The sequence below is a fragment of the Pongo abelii genome, chromosome 11 (genome assembly GCF_028885655.2).
Source record: "Pongo abelii isolate AG06213 chromosome 11, NHGRI_mPonAbe1-v2.0_pri, whole genome shotgun sequence".
Classification (NCBI taxonomy): Eukaryota; Metazoa; Chordata; class Mammalia; order Primates; family Hominidae; genus Pongo; species Pongo abelii.
Genome location: NC_071996.2, coordinates 29,214,409 through 29,235,546, shown reverse-complemented (window position 1 = coordinate 29,235,546; position 21,138 = coordinate 29,214,409). Strand labels below are relative to the sequence as shown.

At 39.7% G+C, this 21,138-nt stretch overlaps 1 protein-coding gene across 5 annotated transcripts in view; it reads left to right on the top strand.

Moving 5' to 3' along the window:
• Positions 1 to 21,138, top strand: part of MARCO (macrophage receptor with collagenous structure) — a 158,566-nt gene that overhangs the window by 92,662 nt on the left and 44,766 nt on the right. Inside the window, exon 1 of one of the 5 annotated variants that reach the window (XM_024243416.2) lies at positions 12,051 to 12,254. The exons of the other annotated variants lie outside the window; for them this stretch is intronic. Coding sequence (XP_024099184.2) covers positions 12,158 to 12,254 — 97 coding nt within the window. The 5' untranslated portion in view covers positions 12,051 to 12,157. Of the gene's footprint in view, positions 1 to 12,050; positions 12,255 to 21,138 lie in introns of those variants that run through there. 5 annotated transcript variants of the gene reach the window in all.

Genomic DNA, 21,138 nt, shown 5'->3' with positions numbered 1-21,138 from the left:
GAATAAATTTGTGTTGTTTTGAGCAAACAACAACAACAACAAAACAAAACAAACAAAAAAAAAAACAAGTGTAAGTTTTGGTATGCTGTGTTTTCATTTTCATTCATCTTTAAATATTTTCTAATTTCCCTTGTGACGTTTTTCTTTTACCCACTGGTTGTTTAAGAGTGTGCTGTTTATTTTCACATGTTCATGAATTTTCCAGTTTTTCTTCTGCTATCCATTTCTGACTTCATCTTGTTATGGTTGGAGAAGATACTTTGTATGATACCAATCTTTTAAAATCTGTTGAGACTTGTTTTGTGGCCTAACAGGGTGTATCCTGGAGAAGGTTACTTGTGCCCTTGAGAAGAATGTGCATTGTATTGTTGAATGTAGTTTCTGTACATGTCTGTTGGGTCTAGTTGGCTTATTGTGTCTTTCAAGTCCCCTATTTCCTTACTTATCTTCCGTCTGACTAATCTATCCATTATTGAAAATGTGGTATTGAAGTATCAATTTCCCCCTTCAATTCTATCAGTTTTGGCTTCATATATTTCAAGAGTCCTTTATTAGGTTGATTTCTGTTGCTATAACAAAATACCTGAAACTGGTGATTTATAAACAATAGAAATTAATTCTTTCACAGTTCTGGAGGCTGAGAATCCCAAGATCAAGGTGCCAGCAAGTTTGATTTTGTGGTGAGGGCTGCTGTCTGCTTCCAAGATGGCACCTTGTTGCTGTATCCTCCTGAGGGGCGAAATGCTGTGTGCTCACATGGCAGATGGTGGAAGGGCAAGAAAGTGGTACACTGCATGAAGAGAACTTTTTTTTATGGACTTTAATCACATTTGCAAGCGGAGGAGCTCTTATGACCTAATCACATTCCCCATTAATTTCAACACCTGAATTTTGGAGGGGATACATTCAAACCATAGCAGTCTGTAAATCTTTATAATGGTTATATCTTCTTTCTATGTTGAGTCTTTTATTAATATATAATATGCTTTTCTGTCTCTTGTGACCTTTTAGGGTTAAAGTCTATATTTTTCTAATATTAGTATAGCCACATCACCTCTCTTTTTGGTTACTATTTACATGGAATAATTTTTTCCGTCCTTTCACTTTCAACCTACTTGTATCTTTGAATCTAAAGTGAGTCTCATAGTTGGATCATGGTAGGTTTTTTAAAAATCCATTTTTCTCTCTTTTGATTGGAGGATTTAATTCATTTATATTTAAAGTAATTACTGGTAAGAAGGGACTTACTTCTGCCATTTTGCTATTTGTTTTCCATATGCCCTCTAGTTTTACATTCCTCATTTCCTCCATTACTGCCTTCTTTGTGTTTAGTTGATTTTTTTTTTGTAGTGAAACTTTTTGATTCCTGTGATGATTAGTTTTGAATGTCGACTTGACTGAATTAAGTAATATCTAGAGAACTAGCAAAGTATACTTTTTGGTGTGTCTATAAAGCCATTTCCAGAGGATATTTGTGTGCAAGTTGGTGGAATGAGTGACAAAGATCCTCTCCAATGTGGGCAGGCACCATTCAAATGGCTTGGGGCCCAGATGAAACAAAAAGGCAGAAGAAGGGAGCATTCTAGCTCTCTGTCTTCTGGGCTATAATGCTCCTCTTTTCCTGCCTCTGGACATCAGAACTCTAGGCTTTCTGGCCTTAGGACCCCAGGACTTACACCAGCAGCCCTTTGAGTTCTCAGGGCTTTGCCCTAAGACCAAGAGTTACATCATCAGCTCTCCTGGTTCTGAAGCTTTCAGACTTTGACTGGGCCACTCTCTGGAATATCAAGGGAGCATATGGGACTTCCTAAGCCTCCATAATTGTATGAGCCAATTCCCCTAATAAATCTCCTCTCTTGTATATCTCCTGTTGGTTATGCCTCTCTGGAGAAATGTGATGAATGTGATTCCCTTGTCATTTTCTTTGGAAGGGACACATTCAAACCATAGCAGTCTGTAAATCTTTATAATTGTTATGTCTTCTTGCTGTATTGAACCTCTTATTAATATATAATGCTCTCTGCCTCTTATAACCTTTTTGGGTTTAAAGTCTATTTTTACTTTAAAATACGTATTCTTTTTAATGAATTCAATCATTATTTTCTATTGTGTGAATTCAATAGATATTTTCTTTGTTCTCACTTCAGTGATTACATTGAATACACTAAAGTTGTAAAGTCTAATTTGAATTTATACCAACTTAAGTTCAGGAACATATAAAAACTTTGCTTTTATAGTGCCCAGTCTTCTCTTTCTGTTACTAATGTCACAGATTAAGTCTTTATAAATTGTGTGCCCAATAATGTAGATTAATAATTCATTTTTATGCATTTGTCTTTCAGTCACAGAGAAAATTAAAAATGTAGTTATGGTCCAAAATTACAGTAATACTAACTTTTATAATAGCCCCTGTATTTACCTTTACTGGAGATCCTGATGTCTTCATGTGGCTTCTAGTTACTGTCTAATTTTCTTTCATTTCTCCCTGAAGGTACTCACTTAAGGATTTCTTGCAGGGAAGGTCTAGTGGTAACAAACTCATCTTTTGTTTATCTGAGAATATTGTAATTTCACACTTATTTTTAAGAGCAGTTTTGCTGAATATTGAATTCTCAGTTGATAGTTTTTTTTTTCTTTAAGCACTTTGAATATATCAACTCACTGACTTCTGGCCTTCTAGATTGCTGATGAGAAATCAGCTGAAAACTTTTTTTTAGAGATGGGTTTTGTTATGTTGCCTAGGCTGTACTTGAACTCCTGGGCTCAAGTCATTTTCCTGCTTCAGCCTCTTGAATAGCTGGGACTACAGGTGCACACCACCATGCCTGGCTTGCTGAAATCTCATTGAGAGCCCTTCTATGTAATTAGTCACTTCTCTCTTGCTGCTTTTAAGATTCTCTCTTTGTCTCTTGATTATTATGTGCATCACTGTGCATCTCTTTGAGTCTACCCTACTTCTTTGTTTATCAAGCTTCTCGGATTTGTAAATTGATGTCTTTCATCAAATTTGGAGCATCATCAGGCATTAATTCTTCAAATATTATTTCTGCCCTTTCCTCTCTTTTCTCCTTCTGAGATTACCACAATATGTAAGTTGTTCTGTTTGATGATGCCTCACAGATCCCTTAGGCTCTGTTCACTTTTCCTTATTTTTTTTCTTTCTGTTCCTCACTCAGTAATCTCAATGATTGTATCTTCAAGTTTGCTGGTTCTTTCTTCAGCTTGATCAAATCTGCTTTTGAACCCCTCTAATGTATTTTTTTTTCATTTCAGTGATTATATTTTTCAGCTCCAGAATTTCTTTTTGGTCCTCTTTTATACTGTCTACCTCTTCATTGATATTCTCATTTTATCTATGCATTGTTTTCCTGTCTTTGTTCATGTCTTCCTTCAGTTTTTTGAGCATCTTTAAGAGAGTCATTTTAAAGTCTTTATCTAGTAAGTCCAATATTTGGGCTCCTTCAAGTATGTTTTCCATTTATTTATTTTGCTCCTTTGAATGAGTCATACTTTCTATGTCTCGTGATTTTGTTGTTGTTGAGAGATGGACATTTGAATCTTGTAACATGGTAACTCCAGAAATTGGGTTTTCTCCCTTCCTCAAAGTTTGTGTTGCTTTTGTTTTTTTGCATTTTGGTGGGATGTTTCTGTCTTGAGAATCAGTTTAAATAAAAACGTAAGGTCTTTTAGGTTTTTTCTGAGTCTATCTGTTTCCCTGGGAATGCACAATGGCTTTATAAATTTCTTCACATGCATGTTTTTGGTGTCCAAAACAACAGGTACTGCTTTTTTAAGTATCCTGGAATCTGTTCAATTTTTGGTGTCCAAAACAACAGGCACTTCTCTTTTAAGTCTCCTGGAAGCTGTTCAGTTGATGGGGTTTAAAACAATGACAAACAGCCCCCATGCCTGCCCCATCAGTGATCAGAAACAGCAACCCATAGTCAGAACACAGAACCCTAATATTTGGAGGACAAGGTCCTTATTGCCCACTCTAGCTCCAGTGAGCCATACAAGAAACATTGGTTGCTGTCCCTACAGCTGCCTGCTGCCAGCTGGGGATTTGAGATGGGTAGTCATAACTGTGCTGATGGCTGAAATAAATAAAAAATAGCTAAAATTTGCCAGCCAAACTGTTGCCTGGAAGATGCAAACATTAAAATAAACTCCAGAGTTCCAAAATAGTCACTTCAGACTGTTTCTAACAGTATAATTGTTGTCTAGGTGGAGAGACAGATTCTTGCTGCTTCTTACTCCACCATTTTCCCTGTCATCACTCCTGACATATATTAAAAGGATCCCTCTGGCTGCTATATTGGATATGGACTGTATAGTAGCAAGGACAGAAGTATGCATACCAATTAGAAAGTTACTGAATTAATCCAGGTGGGAGATCATGGTTACTTGTACCAGAGTGGTATCAGGGAGTTGGTGAGAAATTTCAAATTGTGAATATATTTGGAAGGTAAAGCCAATAGATTTCCTAACACATTGAATGTTGGAAGAGAGAGTGAGAGAGATAAAGGAGATCAAGGTTGACATCAAAGTTTCTGACTAAAACAACTGGAGGGATGAAATTCCCATTAACTAAGATGGAAGAAAAATCAGGAGTTTTGTTTTGGGATATAGTTTGAAATGCCTATGCAACATATATGTAAAAATTGAAATCTGAAATTCAATAGAGAAATTTAATCCAGAAGTAGAAATTTGAAAATCATGGAATTTAAAACCATGAGACTAGATAACATCACCAAGAAAGTATGTATGAATGGAAAAGATGACAAAGGCTAGAACCCTGTGGCACTGCAACATTAAGAGGTAAGTAAAAGAGAAGGGATGAGCAGAATGAACCAAGAGTGACCAGTAAGATAGGAAGACTATCAAGAAACTGTTATGTCTTTTTTTTTTTTTTTTTTTTTTTGAGACAGAGTTTCGCTCTTGTTGCCCAGGCTGCAGTGCAATGGCACGATCTTGGCTCACTGCAACCTCCACCTCTGGGGTTCAAGTGATTCTCCTGACTCGGCCTCCTGAGTAGCTGGGATTACAGGCATGCACCACCACTCCTGGCTGATTTTGTATTTTTAGTAGAGATGGGGTTTCTCTATGTCGGTCAGGCTGGTCTCGAACACCCAACCTCAGGTGATCCGCCAGCCTCAGCCTCCCAAAGTGCTGGCATTACAGGCGTGAGCCATCGTGCCCAGCCAAGAAACTGTTAGGTCTTAAAGGAAATGTAAAGATTATTTCATGGAGGAGAGAGTGAGCAACCCTAAGAAATGCTTCTGACAAGTAAAGTGAAAACTTGACTTTGACCATAGGATGTCACCATGCAGAGTTCATTGGTCATATTAACATGAGTAGTTTGGTTGAGTGATGGAAATGAAAACTCCACTGGAGTTGACCTAAAAGAGCATAGGAGGAGAGAAATTGAAGACAGTGGGTATAGACAATTCTTTTGAGAAAGTTTACTTGAATAGAGAGCAAGAAATTAGGTAGTAAGTTGTAGGAAATTGTGTCAAGAGTAGGAATTTTAGAATGTGAGAAATAGTATGTATGTTCAGCAGTTGGAAATACTTCAGTAGGGACTGTAGAATCAATATTGTAGTGGAGATTGAAGGAAAAATTGCTGCTGAGAAAATGCCCATGAATAGGTGAGAGGAGATGGAATTAGTGCACAGGTTGAAGTACTGGCTCCTGATAGGAACTTAGAAAGTTCATCCACATCAAAGAGAGGCAGGCAGAAGCCTTAGTGCAGATACTGGTGATGGTGGAGGTGCAGAGAATTTTCTTTCTGCTTGTTTGGATTTCCTCAGTGAAAGTGAGATGAGAGCAAAGACAAGATTAAAGAGAAGACAGGTATGAAAGATTTATTTGAGAGAGTGAGTTGAATAAAGACTATCGTACTATTGCCAGACAGGATTAAGGTTTATTTGCAGTTCACGTCACAAAATTAAAGTAAGACCATCCACATGGCCACGTCGTTTTCTCCAGTTACACTCAGCTGCACTGAGAGTTGGATCTAACCAGGGTTGTGGGTTTTGTCAAATGAGGACAATGAAGCAAAAAAGGGATAAGGGAGTTAAGGATGTGTGCAAGGGGGTGAGTAACCATAAATTTAAGCTGGTTAAGTAGGGAAGAGAGGACATGAAGTAGATGATGGGCAGTGGCAGAGTAGCAGAATAATAGATAAGAGGTCCTAGAGTCAAAAGATTGTTGGAGTTAGTGCTAAAGAAATGAGCTGGAAAGATAGGAGGCATGGCCAGAAAGAGGAATGAATAAACAATTAGGAAGGAGTTACAGCTACTAAAAATGACAAGATAGGGCACAACCCCGCGAGTACATGACTAAGGGAGGGTGAATTGCAAGCTCATTGGAAAGGGCAAGGTTCTGTTTTCTTTTCTTACTAGCACAGAGCTTGGAACATAGTAGGCACTCATTAAACATCCATTGAATGAATGAATAAGGAATAACTATCACCTCCCCAACAGCTCTAATTGAATTCCTGGGTTCTCTATTCCATCCATTTGCTCTCAATCCAGGATTGGAGAGGCAAAATGGTTTCAGGTCAATGCAAATTAGCACAGGTGATCCTTGGTACAACTGTGAAACCTGTAAAGTTTTTATTAGTGTCTCTTGCTTTTCTTTCCATGCATTTATATCACTCTCCTATGCAGAGCTTCTAGGGCCTAGGTGCTCCCACTCTCTTCTGTGCCCCCATTTCCTCCAATCCCCCAAACCTGCTCTGGAAAAGAATAATATTGCTCATTTACACTTCAGTGTATGTCTCTGTTTCCTCTCCTAGAGGGGATGTATGTTTACATCTCATTTCTAATTGAGGGAATATAAGGTTTGTTCCCCTGTGAAAACATTGCAGGTGTCAAGAAGGCAGGGCATGGTGTCTGGGGTCAGGAGAATTTGTGTTCCTGAAATCAGACCAGGAAATCTGCTGCTTTCCCAGGCTCTGCCCTTTATGGTCCCTGAATTGGGAGTGCTGAGTCAGTGGAAGAGTCTCATAAGAGACCAGTTTGCTTCTCTTTTCTTTCCTCTGTTCTCACAGTGGAGTTTGCTGTCCGGATTCTGCAATCCCAGTGTTCCCAGAACCAAGCCGGGTCTGGCTACATTTTCTCAAAGCTCAATAATGAGAAGCAGACAAACTGGGAAAGAAGGGAATTTATTGCTGTAACCGGGTTCAGGGAGAAGGCCGGAGATAATTCCACCAGACCCACCCAAAGTGTTACCATTTTCTTAGTGCTCATATAGTTGGGGTTATGTGCCTACATGCAGTATAGCATTCACTTAAGTCTATTGGTAACTAATTTTGTTTCAGCTATAAGGTCAGAGGCAAAAAATGCTTGCTAAGTCCAACGAAAAGGGCCCCAGTACCTTCAAGGCCTGTCTACTGTGGTACCAGAGTGATTATTTCTATGTTATCTCCTTTACAGCTTGGTTCAGAGAGCTGCCTTAGGCTCTCCAGTGAATCTATTCAAACAGCTGCCTCTGTTACCTTGACTCATCTAAAATTTTGTCTACTTGAGACAAAGTGCTGGCACTGGGAATGTAAGACTGTCTCTATTATTTTGTTTGCTCTAGGTTAGGGAGAAGCCCATGCAAGGCTCCTACTGACCATATTTCATTTCTAGCTTTGATGTCTGGGCACTGTTTCCCTAGGCTTAACTATTTGCTCAATGTTAAGGCAGCTCTGTGGAAATTTGTCTGTGTAACTGGGTTGCTATGCAGGCCTGTCTGTGTGACTGTCATGCCTGCCTGTCTGTGTGGTTGTCAGGGAGAATTGACCTGCCACACTAGCATGTGTAAGAATCCTCATCAGGCAAGAGAGGGTGTGGGTGGCCAGTCCACACCTGTCATTGGGAGGCTGGCACTGTCACCCTCTCATTCCAATGGCTCTCAAAAGACAAACCTCTGTGAGTTGGGCCAAGGTTCAACAACAATAATTCTTTTTTGTCCTTTAACTTCTGTTTTAATTAACTTTATTGAGGCATGATTTACATGCCATAAAATGCACATACTTCAAGTGTAAAGTTTAGTGACTTTTGTAACTAACACCCCAGACAAGATACAGAACACTTTCATCTCCTTAGAAGTTTCCTTTGTGCTCAACTGTGGTAGAGTCCCCCTTACTCCCACCCCAGGACCCAATGGCTCTGTTTGCTGACCCTTTGAATGAGTTTTGCTTGTTCTAGAAGCCTGTATAAATGGGATCATATCATATGTCCTGTCTGAAGTCCAACTTCTTTTGCTCAGCATAATGGGTTCTGAGATTCATTCATGTGGCATATTTCATTTTACTGCAGACCAGTATTCCATTGCATAGATAGGACACAATTCATTCGCCTGTTCACGGTCATTTGTGTTGTTAATTTTCTCTAAGTTTTAAACGATCAACACTTCTTGAGCTTCATTAACTATCAGGAACTTAGGTAAGCCTGGGCACTCACAACTGGCAGGAAAAATGAAGTCAATAGATAGAACTTTTAAATGTTTCTCTCTTATACATTCCCTTCAGTCCGGGCTCTCCATCCCTTCTGCTGGTGGGCATAGGCAGATGACTGAGCAGATGTGTGGAAGGGACTCCAGAGTTGTCTCCAAGGCTCGGTTCACCTGTCTGCTGTGGATTGGTTGGTTGGTTGGTTTTGGACCCATGGGTTTGTGCCGGTAATTTTTATATCATGCGTTAACTTGGTTGCCCCAGTTTTAAGCTGGAATTGGGTTGCTCAAGGGTTCTTCTTGATGATCTGCCAGGCAGCCCACTGACTGAACTAATTTGGAACCCACCAGCTGATAGGAAATCAGGCTCCATGGAGACCACCAAGAGTGGCCACACTTGCCTGAGACTCCAGCCCCACCACTCCTGTGTGATAAAGCACTGGGAGCCACTTGACCATCACTTCAGAGAATATCAGAACTTGATGTAACTACATTGGGCATTGAGCCCTCTCCAAATGCACATTTAAATACTCCAATCCAATTATATGCATGCTGCTAGACAAATAAAGCCAGACCCTGCATTTCTTGGACAACTTGGTCTCCAAATGCCACTTCACCGGGGAAGAAACTGCTGGGTCTGTGTTCCTGGAGATAAAAGTGTCTGAGTAAGACTTCAGAAGAGACTGTACCATATTTCCTAAATTGTGTGTTTTGTATTTATAGAAGATTTAAAGGATTTTTAAGGGATTCATTGACAATGCAGGAGTTTCGTATGACAAGCTCTTTTGATATAAAATGCTATTCTGCATATAGAACTTTTGTTTACAAATGTACTTACTCATTTATTATTTTATTTGATCCACACATCCACTCTATGGGCAAACAGGACAACTCTGGGTATCCCATTTTGTAATGGGGATGCTGAAACACAGAGCTAATGAGAGGGCCAGGACTAGGGTAAGCAAATGAGGAGAGTCATTGTACATGCAAAGTGGGGTTCTGTCTTCCTTTAAAATGTTGATATTTTATTCATCACGGAATTTTTGCATTAACTTTGATTTTTTAAATATATTGCACTAAAATATTATTTATCTTGATTATGAATCTTTTGTACTCAAGGCTAGTGAATTATCTGCTTCATCCTAATCCCTGAGTCTCAGGCCCTGCAAGGTGAATGGATTAGCTTGAATCATATAAAGTATCCATTTATTGCATACAAAAAATAGATGAATATCTGTCATTCCATATGATTCAACCTAATGGATCCTCCTAGAATGGAGTCAGGAGGCCACACTGCACATGAGTGCCTCAATTATACCACTTAGTGGTCCTAAGCCTGGTGCACATTAGAGCTCCTTCTGAAATTTTTATTAAAACCAGAGCCTCAGGTTTGGGATGGGAAACTGGCATTCCTCTGCTGCAAACCTCTGGATTGGAACCCCTGGATTAAACCAGAATTAAATCAGTCTATAGATTGAGGCAGAGAGTCTGGATTCAAATTCTGGTGTAGCTCTTTATAACCACACAATTTGAGGCAAGTTGCAAGTTATGAGTGTTGAGCAATGTATGCAAATGTTTAGCACAGTGTCTGGCATAACAGTAAATCCTGGATAAGAATTAATGCTTGCACAAGCCATTACTTTGTGTGGAAGTTCAGAGAAGTAAGTCAACCAAGGTCACACAGCAAGTTAATGAAAGAGTTGAATTTGGGACCCAAGTCTCTCTGGTCTCTAGCCAGAGGTGAAGTGACTACACTTGACATCCACTAAGTGCTTCCTCTAAGAACAGGGATCCTCAATAATTAGCCCATGACATTTTCTAATAAGTCCCCTCCCCACACCCATGAGAATCAAAGATGAGCTGACCAGGCAGATGCAGAGGGAGAGCAGGGAGCTCTGCCAGGCTAAGTGAACAGGTTCCTTTGCCTAGGGGATTGCCCTCCAGTGGGCAAATCCCCTGTGTCCTCAACTATCTGGTCCTATCTACCCCCCTCCCCCAGACTCTAGCTGGAGCCATCATTTCCTCATTTCCAATTCTCCTCTTTAAATTTTTCTGTCCTGGCTTCTGCTGCTTGTCCTCTGGCGGAACCAGTGACTTCCTGAATGTTGAAATTGTGGGCGCCACGGGGGACCTCTGCTTTTCAGGGCACTGCTAGGAACTCACTTTCCTGAGTTTCATCCCCTTTCACTTTCTGACATACCACGGGCCAAAGAAAGTGACTTTGCCTGGCACAGCTTCACTTCCTGCCACCTGTCTTCCTCACCTCTTACATTTCAAATAGGCCAAAAGTCTACAGCTCCCCTGTTCCAGGCTGTCCCACCTCTGAGAGGCTGCGCCTGCCCTCCTTCCTCCTTGGAGGGCCTTTGCCTCATCTTGATCTGGATCAATCCCCCATTATCCCTTTAAGTCCAGCTCTGGTATCTGGTATCTCTTAATTCAGATGATAAAGCTATTTGTCATATTTCTGCCCTGTCTGCCCTGCCTCCAGGCACTTCTGTCTTCTCAGGGACATCAAACTTTGCCCCACTTCACAGCAGTTTTCTGGAATCTAGTTGTAGCTGCAACCATCTTGCATGCTAGACTGTGAATATCTTTCACGAAAAAAAGGCCATTTCTTCATCTCCTTGGCACCCAGCAGGCTCACAATGTCTCTAGTGATAATAACAACATGACCATAGTGTTTATTACCTAATACTTCAATCCTAGCCACCTTATATGATTTAATTCATTTAAGGCTCACAAAATTCATATCTTCCTTATTTATACAAACAGAATAGTGAGATGCTCAAAGCTCAAGTGACTTGCCTACTGCCAGACAGCCCCTATGTGGAAGAGGTGGAATTTGAAGCCAGGCATTCTAGCTCTTTGTGTCTGTGTCTTAACCACCATGCTATACAGCATCCCTGGTAGAGATGCCTGAGAGGAGGGAGAGAGGGAAGAAGCTACTTTCCTTAAGGAGCTCAGATCTCACTGGGGCCTGGACAAGGACACCTGTAACACATGTACACATGTGCACACACACAGAGAGAGAACATGGGAAAACTACGAGAAGAAATACTAAGTGCTAAAATGTGTGGTTCAGAGCAGTGCTTCTCAAACTGTAATGTGTATATAAATCACCTGGGGATCTAGTTAAACTGTAGATTTGGATTTGATCTGATGGGGTGGGACCAGAGACTCACTGTCAGAACAAGTGAACTTGCGTTTCTGACAAGTTCTCAGGTGATACTGATACTGCTGGTCCATGGACCACACTTTGAGCAGCAAGGATGAACTCTAAAGGTTGAGGCAGGTCAGAGAAGGGAGATTTCACTGTGGGCTGGAGAGGTCCTGGGACAGTGAGCTGAGTCTGGGCCCACGGCAGGGCTTGGTTGGCCCTCTCTGGAGCTATCCAGCTTTTGGGTCTCAGGGACCTGGGAGTGAGGGGTGCTTTCAGAGGCCCGTAACTTGTGCCCCAAAGCCCCATCGATCCCCCTTAACAAGCAGCAGCACTGTGTAGGAGATCCACATGTGAATAGCCCGTGTTTGAGAAATGTCCAATCCTGATCATGTCAGGAAACATCCTGCAAATTCTGAAATCAGAGCCAAAGGGAAGTGCTGCAAGGTTTACAACCAGCTGTAGTGGTTCGATGGGAAGGATCTTTCTCCAAGTGGTTCCTCTTGAGGGGAGCATTTCTGCTGGCTCCAGGACTTTGGCCATCTATAAAGCTTGGCAATGAGAAATAAGAAAATTCTCAAGGAGGACGAGCTCTTGAGTGAGACCCAACAAACAGCTTTTCACCAAATTGCAATGGAGCCTTTTGAAATCAATGGTAAAGTACGATTCCCCAATAATGGAATTGACCAGAAATGTAGTCTTTCTGCTAGCGAGATACGAAAATAGACAAGTCAATAGAAAGTCTAGGTTTGGCTTATTGCTGCATTTTGCACGTAACCATCACTAATACCTGTCTGGAGTGCTTCAATTTGGAATTTCTGGAATGCTAATAATAGATGCCGTATTTATAGCATATAGTCAGGTTTTTCTTAGCTTCACTATTGTTTTAATCATATTTAAATATTTTCCCTTGAAAAAATGCTAATGTTTATTAAATGTACCCTTTTTTTAATGAGTGTCTTATTCTGACACACAGGTTGGGTGATACAATGAAAACGCAAAACAAGGGCATTGAAAGGGGACCACAAAACTGAAGCCAAGCATGACAGTTTTCAAAACACAGCTTCTTTAAAATTCTTTAAGGGGATTTCTGTTATAACTGATGTGCTGGTCAGGAAACATATTCTGTATTTCATGTTGACTGAAATATGTTCATAGCTTCATAATTAGTTTGTCTTAGGTTAAACTCAGGTCTGTAATATTCAGTCAACTCTGTTGTCTTTATTTTCTCACTCAGCGTTCAACAGGTGATGCATTTTTAAAATATTCTAGAATTTGTAGCATTTGAAGTCATGGGTGGGCTTGCATTCCACAAATGATCTCTGATTTCCTAGTCTAGAACATTCTCTTGGGATCATCTTCCAAGTTGATCAGTCATTTCCACTCCCAGGCTTTGCTGGAAGTCGTCTATGCAGGAAAATTGGTGGCTGTATCTCCTGGACAGAGTGTCCTTCTCATCCCACACCTGTCCATCCAGGTCCCTGCCTGAAACTTTTAGGCGTACAAAGATGAAGCGTCTGAATATTTCTTGTGAATACAAGCCTAGAGGCTCTGCCTCTAGGAATTTACAGTGTAATAACAGGGAAAGGCATGAGTGCTAATGACTATAATAATCATTGGCTATTTAGAACTTCTCAGAATGCAACATTCTGGATACATGACTGTTTAAGAGACTGAAGATGTTCAAGCAAAGTCAGCTGATCAAGCATACTCAGCACCTATTTCCAGCACGGCACTGCACTCAGCACTGAGGAAACAGGCTTGAATAAACATAGCCTCTGGCCTCTGGCTTCTGGCAGGAGGGGACAGGGGACAGGGTGAGCTGCCCATGAACTGACAATTTCCATGTTGTGACTGAGACTTCCACAGGACATGATGGACAGATCTAACCAGGTGTAGAGCCCTGGAGGGCAGAGCTGACACCTCTTCCAAAGTTTAAAGGATAAAGGGGATCCGTTAGAGAAAGAAGTTAGTGCCTGAGGCAGGGGTGGGCGCCATATGTTTGTATTGTATTCACAAGAAATATTCGGAGAAATATAAATAACGCCATATTGTTTGGCCAAAATTGGGAGGGAAAGACCAGTGGGAACTGAGGCTGGAACCAAAAAATTTGACTTCATCCTGAGGTCAGTGGGGAAGCAGGAAGGGGCCGATGTGGGGCTGAAAGGCACTAATGTTCATGTGAGGTTGCTCTTTGTCCTACACAGGGGTGGCTGGAGAGAGAAGCTGAGGACAGAGAGGAACTTGGCAGCAAGAGGTGATGAGGGGCAGTGGATGAAAGGCAGGAAAATAAAGGAATGCTCTGGAGAAACACTGGAAATCAGATCAATTGGACTGCAATGGCAGGACAGGGCTGGGGAGGAAGACGCAGGAGTTAATAGTGAACCCTAGATTTCTGACCTGGGTTGTGTGTGTCACCAATTAAAAATGTAACCAAGCTAGTGCAGGAGGATTCCTTGAGCCCAGGAATTTGAGACCAGCCTGGGCAACATAGTGAGACCCTATCTCCACCAATAAAAAAATAAATAAAAATTTTAAAGTATCTTACCAAAAAACCAAAACTACTCCAATTTGGATGAAAGAAACGTTTTCTTAAATGCATTCACAACATCCTGCATTCTAATACAAAGATTGTGGAACATATAAAACTTTCTAGAAGAGTGCCATTATGCAGATAATAACTGTGAGGCTCTGTTAACACAGTGACCCCTCAGGGCCGGCTCTGCACCTTACTTATTTTTTGTCTGCTGAAGATTTATTTATTTAGGCCATATATAGTTTTATTTTCTTTTGAAAATACATTATCTTAAACTTCCCACATATGGTTCATGAAAAACAGCACTGAAAAACATTTCTAATGTCATTTTCCTCATTTATTTTTCTCTATTGTTAGTATTGAAATATAAAATGCTGTTTTTCCCTGATTATAAAGTATTAAACTAGTTTTTTTTTAATTACCCAAGGATACCGGACTAGGAAAGTTTTCACCACATGCTGAAGAAAATTTTAGAAGTGAGTTTGGGAAATTTTTGGAATATAACCTTCATTTTTTCTAAAAGTAATCTTAAAAAAATGATGAGGAGTGTAAATTTCACAGTATACCCTCTAGAAACACAGTGCACCTTCATCCCTCTTTCCTGCCATCACCTCCAGCCTCCCTCATTAGAACAAGCCTCCTTCGTTCCATTATCTGCACTAGAATTAAGGTACTCTTTCTTTTCTTTATTTTTTATTCTAGCTTTTTAGAAGTGTGATTAACGATACAAACTGTATATATTTATGATGTACACATGATAATTTGATATATGTATCCATGGACGAATGACCGCCACAAAGACTGCGTTAGTTTCCTGAGGGGACTTGTTGTAGGGTTGGCTTCTGTGGCCCTCAGGGTCCCACAGAATCCCAGGTCTCTCCTCAGAGCCGTAGAAACTGCTCTTTTGCCCCATCATCCACCTCAACAATGGAACATTGGGGCTTGAACGAGAGGATTTACCTGTTGACAATATCTTTCTGGAATGTGTCTGTTTCTACCTTTTTGAAAATTAGCAATCTGTGCTTGGCTTTAGGCTTCCTGTCACACTCCTGGCCGTCTGGTTTCTCAAGGAAGACTACGGTTACCACAGCCTAACAAGACAAGCACTTGCTAGGCTGTGCAATGTGATCTGTCGGAACCTCTTTTCTATTTTTTTTTTTTTTCTTTTTTGAGATGGAGTCTCACTCTGTCACCCAGGCTGGAGTGCAGTGGAGCGATCTCGGCTCACTACAACCCCCATCTCCCGGGTTCAAGTGATTCTCCTGCCTCAGTCTCCCTAGTAGCTGGGATTACAGGTGCCCACCACCACACCCGACTAACTTTTATATTTTTAGTAGAGACGGGGTTTCACCATGTTGGCCAAGCTGGTGTCCAACTCCTGACCTCAAGTGATCTGGCCCCCTCGGCCTCCCAAAGTGCTGGAATTACAGGCATGAGCCACCCACCTGGCCCTGTTGGGACGTCTTACTCCAACCTCTCAACTACTTCAGGCTTCCCACCAACTTCAGTCTGAAGAACATTGTTCTTTAGAGAGAAGATTGAAACAAAATACAAGTGGAAAAGTTAAGGCTTTTATTGTTGTTTGTTTTAATTAACACTAACTATTGTCTCTCAGTAGTGAGCCTAATCATCCTTTCTTCCCGCCCTTAACATACTCTAGAGCGACCTTCAACAAACCCAAACCCTCAAGTCTGTTCAGGCTCAGTCTTGCAACACGACTGCTATTATTTCATGTCGTTGTTCTGACTTTGCTCTTCATCATGCCAATATTTCTCAACATCTTTTAAACATCTGGCTTTGTTGTAGAGTTTTGTCTTAACTTTTTATGGTGAAATAGTTATAGAGTCAGAGAAAGTTGCAAAAAATGTACAGAGAAGCTTTTCTGACTCTTGACTCATTCTACCCCAGTGGTAACATCTTACACTGCATTAATACAAAATTACAACCAGGAAACTGGTATTGGTACAATCCATAGAGCTTATTCATTAGTTTTACATGCACTCATCTCTGTGTATGTATATAGTTGTACCAATTCTATGCTTAAATAACCCCACATACCCCTCACTCCCCCACCAGCAATCATCAACCCCTGGCAACCACTAATCAGCTTCCCATCTCTATAATTTTGCCATTTTGGGAATGTTACATAAAGAAATTACACAGTATGTGACTTCTTTAAGATTGATTTTTTTTTCACATAGTGTAATTCCTTTGAAACCCATCCAAGTTGTATCCATCCATAGTTGGCTCTTCTTATTGAGTAGCATTCCATGATATAAATGTATCAAAGATTGTTTAACATTCACCCACTGAAAGACATTTGAGTTGTTTTCAGTTTGGGGGCTATTACAAATAAAGTTGCCATGACCATTTCTGTAAATGCTTTTGTGTGACTTTAAGTTCTCATTTCTCCAAGGTAAATGTCCAAAAGTGTAATTGCTGGATTCTAAGTGTATGTTTGGTTTTACAAGAAGCAGCCGATATATTTTCCAATGTGACTATACCATTTTACATTCCCAGCAGCAATGTACAACTGCTCCAGTTTTCTGCAACCTTGCCAACATTTGACATTATCACTATTTTTAAATGTAGCCATTTTCATAGGTGTATAGTGATATTTCATTGTAGATTTAATTTACATTTTCCTAATGGTTAGTAATGTTGACTATCTTCTCATGTGCTTAAATACCATATGTATAGCCTCTTCAGTGAAATGTCTCTTTGTGTCTTTTGCCCATGTTTTAATTGGATCTTTTATTTTTTACTCTTTGGTTTTAAGAGTTCTTTATATATTCTATATATAAGTCCTTTGCTAGATATGCAGTTTGCAAATATTTTCTCCCAATCTGCAACTTGCATTGTTATGTTCATATCAGCATCTTTTACAGTGCAAAAGTTTTTAATTCTGATAAGGTCCAACCTAACAATTTTTCCATCTATGTATTATGCTTTCGGTGTCAAGTCTAAGAGCTCTTTAGCCCTTGGTGCTGAAGATTTTCTTCTCTCTTATTCTAAAATTTTTGTAGTTTTACATTTTACAGTTAAGTACATTCTCTATTTTATTTTTATTTTTATATGTTAGAGACAAGCTCTCACTATGTTGCCCAAGTTGAAGTGTGCAGTGGCTATTCACAGGTGTGATCATAGTGCATTGCAGCCTCAAACTCATGGGCTTATGTGATCTTCCCACTTCAGCCTCCCAAGTAGCTGGGACTACAGGCTTATACCACCACACCCAGCCTGTGATCCATTTTGAATTGATTTTCATATAAGGTATAATGTTTAGGCCAAGGTTTTCATGTTTCATTTTGTTGACCATGGATATATAGTCATTCCAGCACCATTTGTTGAAAGGCTATCATTTCCCTGTTGAATTGCTTTTACACCTTTGTCAAAAACAACTTGGGTAAATTTGCATGCATCTCATTCTGCATTCTTTATTCTATTCCAGTGATCTATGTGACTATCCCTGTACCAATACCACAGTACTTTGATTACTATAGTTATATTGTAAGCATTATTATCAGATAGAGTTATTCCTCAAATTTTAGTCTTCTTTTCAAAACTGCTTTAGCTATTCTAGGGTTTTTGCCTTTCCATATAAATTTAAGTGTCAGCTTGTCTATGGTTACAAAAAGATCTTGTTGAAATTTTGATAGGCATTGTGTTACACCTATAGATAAATGTAGAGAGAATTGATATCTTTATTATATGCAGACTTACAATCCATGCACATCTCTCCATTTACTTAGGTCTTTGGTTCTTTTAACTAAATTTTTAAAAAAATTTCAGCATACAGATCCTGTACATGTTTTGTTAGATTTATATCTAAGTATTTCATTTTCTTTGGTGTTAGAAATACCAAAATTGTTAGAAATAGATAATTGGTGCCAGGAAGAAAAGTCAGCACAGAGACAAAAGATGTCTCAGCAAGGCCATCTTTACTTTCTGCAGAAAGGGTGCTCAATCGCAGATGGAACAATGGCGAGAGCACACTTGAACAAAAGAAAAGCAGACATATTTATCCCTTACACATTTAGGTCATCCTTACTGCTGTGTCCTGCATCTATTGGCTGGAGCAGGACCTCACAATCTTAAACTGATACCCGATTTGCTAATAGCCTACAACTTTCCTAATAGTTAAGTACAGGGAAGAACAAAGAAGTTGCTTACAAAAGGTTTAAGGAAGCAATAACATTTCCAAATAAGGAAGGGGCACAGGGTGTGAGCTGAAATGTGCCTGTGAGCATGTTCAACAGTTACATAGGATAGGGCTTAACAAAGAGTTATTAACACAAAGCAAGAGGCTTGAAGAAAGTTAGTCCTCAAAAGAAACCATCATTTCCAATACTCACAATTTATTCTTCAACAAGAAGGAAAACTTTGAAGAGGAAATTTTTACTTTCTACAATCCCTCCTCTTTTACTTTTTAGTTTTCCTCTTCAAACTTGCTTAACACATCTTGGCTTAGTTGTTTTGATTAACTCCTGGATGTATAGTACAACATAATACCTAAGAAGAAGGAGTATACTTATTACAGTTATTAAAGAGGTAAGAATTGAAGCTATGTTTTTTGTTTGTTTGTTTGTTTGTTTTCTGGTTGATGAAATACCAGAGTAAAAGGGATAGGCAATTGAACTAGAGCAAAAGTATTGCTCCAATTATTTGGCAGAGTGTCCAGTAATGGCCCTCCCATTATACCACCATACATCCGCTCAGGGTGGATGTATGAATAAGGGCAGACAGATGGGTCAGCTCTTGGAAGTGCCTGACTTCACTGCATCCTGTTAAGTCTCCAAAGAATGCCAGATTTTTCCCCTTGTCATTGGAGATACGAGGTAAAATTAGTTTTGGAAGAGGGAGGCTGGATGGCCCTCGGGGGCTGACCCACAGGGTGTTGAACTTCAGGAAATAGCAGAAAAAGAGCTTGGCACAATTCTTTATTCCAGGGGGTGGAATCTTGAAAAAGAGCTACCATGCACTCCATGTCCCCTTGATTTGAGGACCATGCTAGTGGAAAGGCAACAACGTGGGCCTCTGGCCTACCATGCACACAAGAGTAACAGTCACTTTTGTTTAAAGTGCAAACAGAACATTTAATCCATTTTAACCAGGCATTTACATCTTTATACCCCATTTCAATGGCTATGGTTTGCCGTAGGTCTCCTATTTCTACTACTGAGACCTTGCTTTTGTCATTTGTCATGAGGCAAGTCATAGTTTGATTTTGTAGATTTGGGAAAGGGGCAGCTGTAGGAGGTGGAGGAGGGAGAAAAAAGTGCACCTTAAAGAAGTCTATAGGATCCTTTCCAGTGACCTCTGCTCCTAAACCACAGAAGTGCCCTACAGTGGGGTTAGAGTTGCTGGCGGTAGGAATAGTAATGGATTTAAGCACTGGGTAAGGAAAGGAAAGGAAAAGATAGATAGACTAAGCTTTCCTTAGCTTTAATTTGGTAGGGCTTGATACAGGAACAATGGCCCATGATTCTAAGGATAACGGCACTTGCTTGACTCGGGTGTGATGTGTCCATCCCTTTCCGCTGCATGAACGGCAGTCTCGATGGTTAGCAGCACAAGATACGATCCTTCCAAGGCTGGCCTGAGTTTCCCCTCTTTCCATCCTTTGATGAGAATGTGATCCCCAGGCTGATGCTGATGTACTGGAAACTCCAAGGGCGGCACCTGTGCTAAAAGACCTTTTGTTTTAAGGGAAGAGAAGGTGGAGGATAAACCAAGTATATAATTTCTAAGAAATTGATCTTTTGTTTTAAATGTGGGGACATCAACAGTGGACTTTATAGTCCTTGGTGCCTTCTTGCTGATAAATTTTCTTTAGCACCTATTTTTATTAGTTTTTAGACCAAAGAAAGCCAAACACCATTTTATATTTGGCAATGCTTCTTGTATGATTTTATACTAGAAAAGCTAAATTTTACCTTTATATTAGTGTGTCATTGTTAAACTTAATTTTAATAAAACCTTGTTGACATATGTATCCAACTTTAATGTCTGACCATAAGGTAAGATTTTTATAGACTGTTTTTAACCTTTTATAATTTTTCATTAAAGAGCAGGTTTGTGCTTTTATTTTAATATCCAGTTCACAGAAAAACTGGATGACACCCCTTTAACTTTAGCCAATATGTTTACACACAGAATTTCCTTTACAATTAAAGTTTCAAAACTTGCTTAAACCTTCAAAAAGAAAATTTTTTTAACCTTTTAATGTAGGTAGAAATCCACATTCTTATGCCTCCTTATAATCCTTTTACCAAAAGTTTATTTTACTTTCCTTACATACCTTGCATATAAACTGTTTCTTCAATAGTTTTACATTCAGGAGGCCTAATTACTTTTAAATTATACAATATTTCTTGCATAAATTCCCTTTTATAATTTTGTTTTTCACAACTTTCACAGACAATCCTTCGACATGCCTCAACTTTCTGAGTTGTTGCTAACATCGCTTTCTTTAAACAACCAGTTAATTTATTTTAGGACAAGAATTTACCATATAACATTCCTTTTTACATAAACTCCCCCCCCCTTTTTTTTTTCTCAAAGATGATAGACATTCTTTTCCAAAGTGAGCTTCCTTCACGTCTGTGGACTAGACTGTTTAAGGCCACAAGATTAGAAGTCAGGATAATACATATGACACTGTTAACATTTAGCAAACTTTACTTTTGTTGAAAACCTTGTAAGTTTGGGATTTCAATTATCCTTTGCTATTAATAAGACCTCGTTTAGTCCAGATTTAACTTAGAATTGCTATAGATGACTCCTTCCTGAATCTGTAAGTATTTTAAGGCTTGGCTGAGTGCAAACAGCTCCCACTTTTGAGCAGACCAATTATTAGGCAATTTTCCTAACTCTGCTTCTACAAGAGTTTCCTTATCACTTACTGAATACCCATTGTGTCTTTTTCCCTCAATCACCTGGGAGGAACCAACTATCATCCTGTCACCCAGGAGGAACCATCAATCATCCTGTCCTGAAGGGA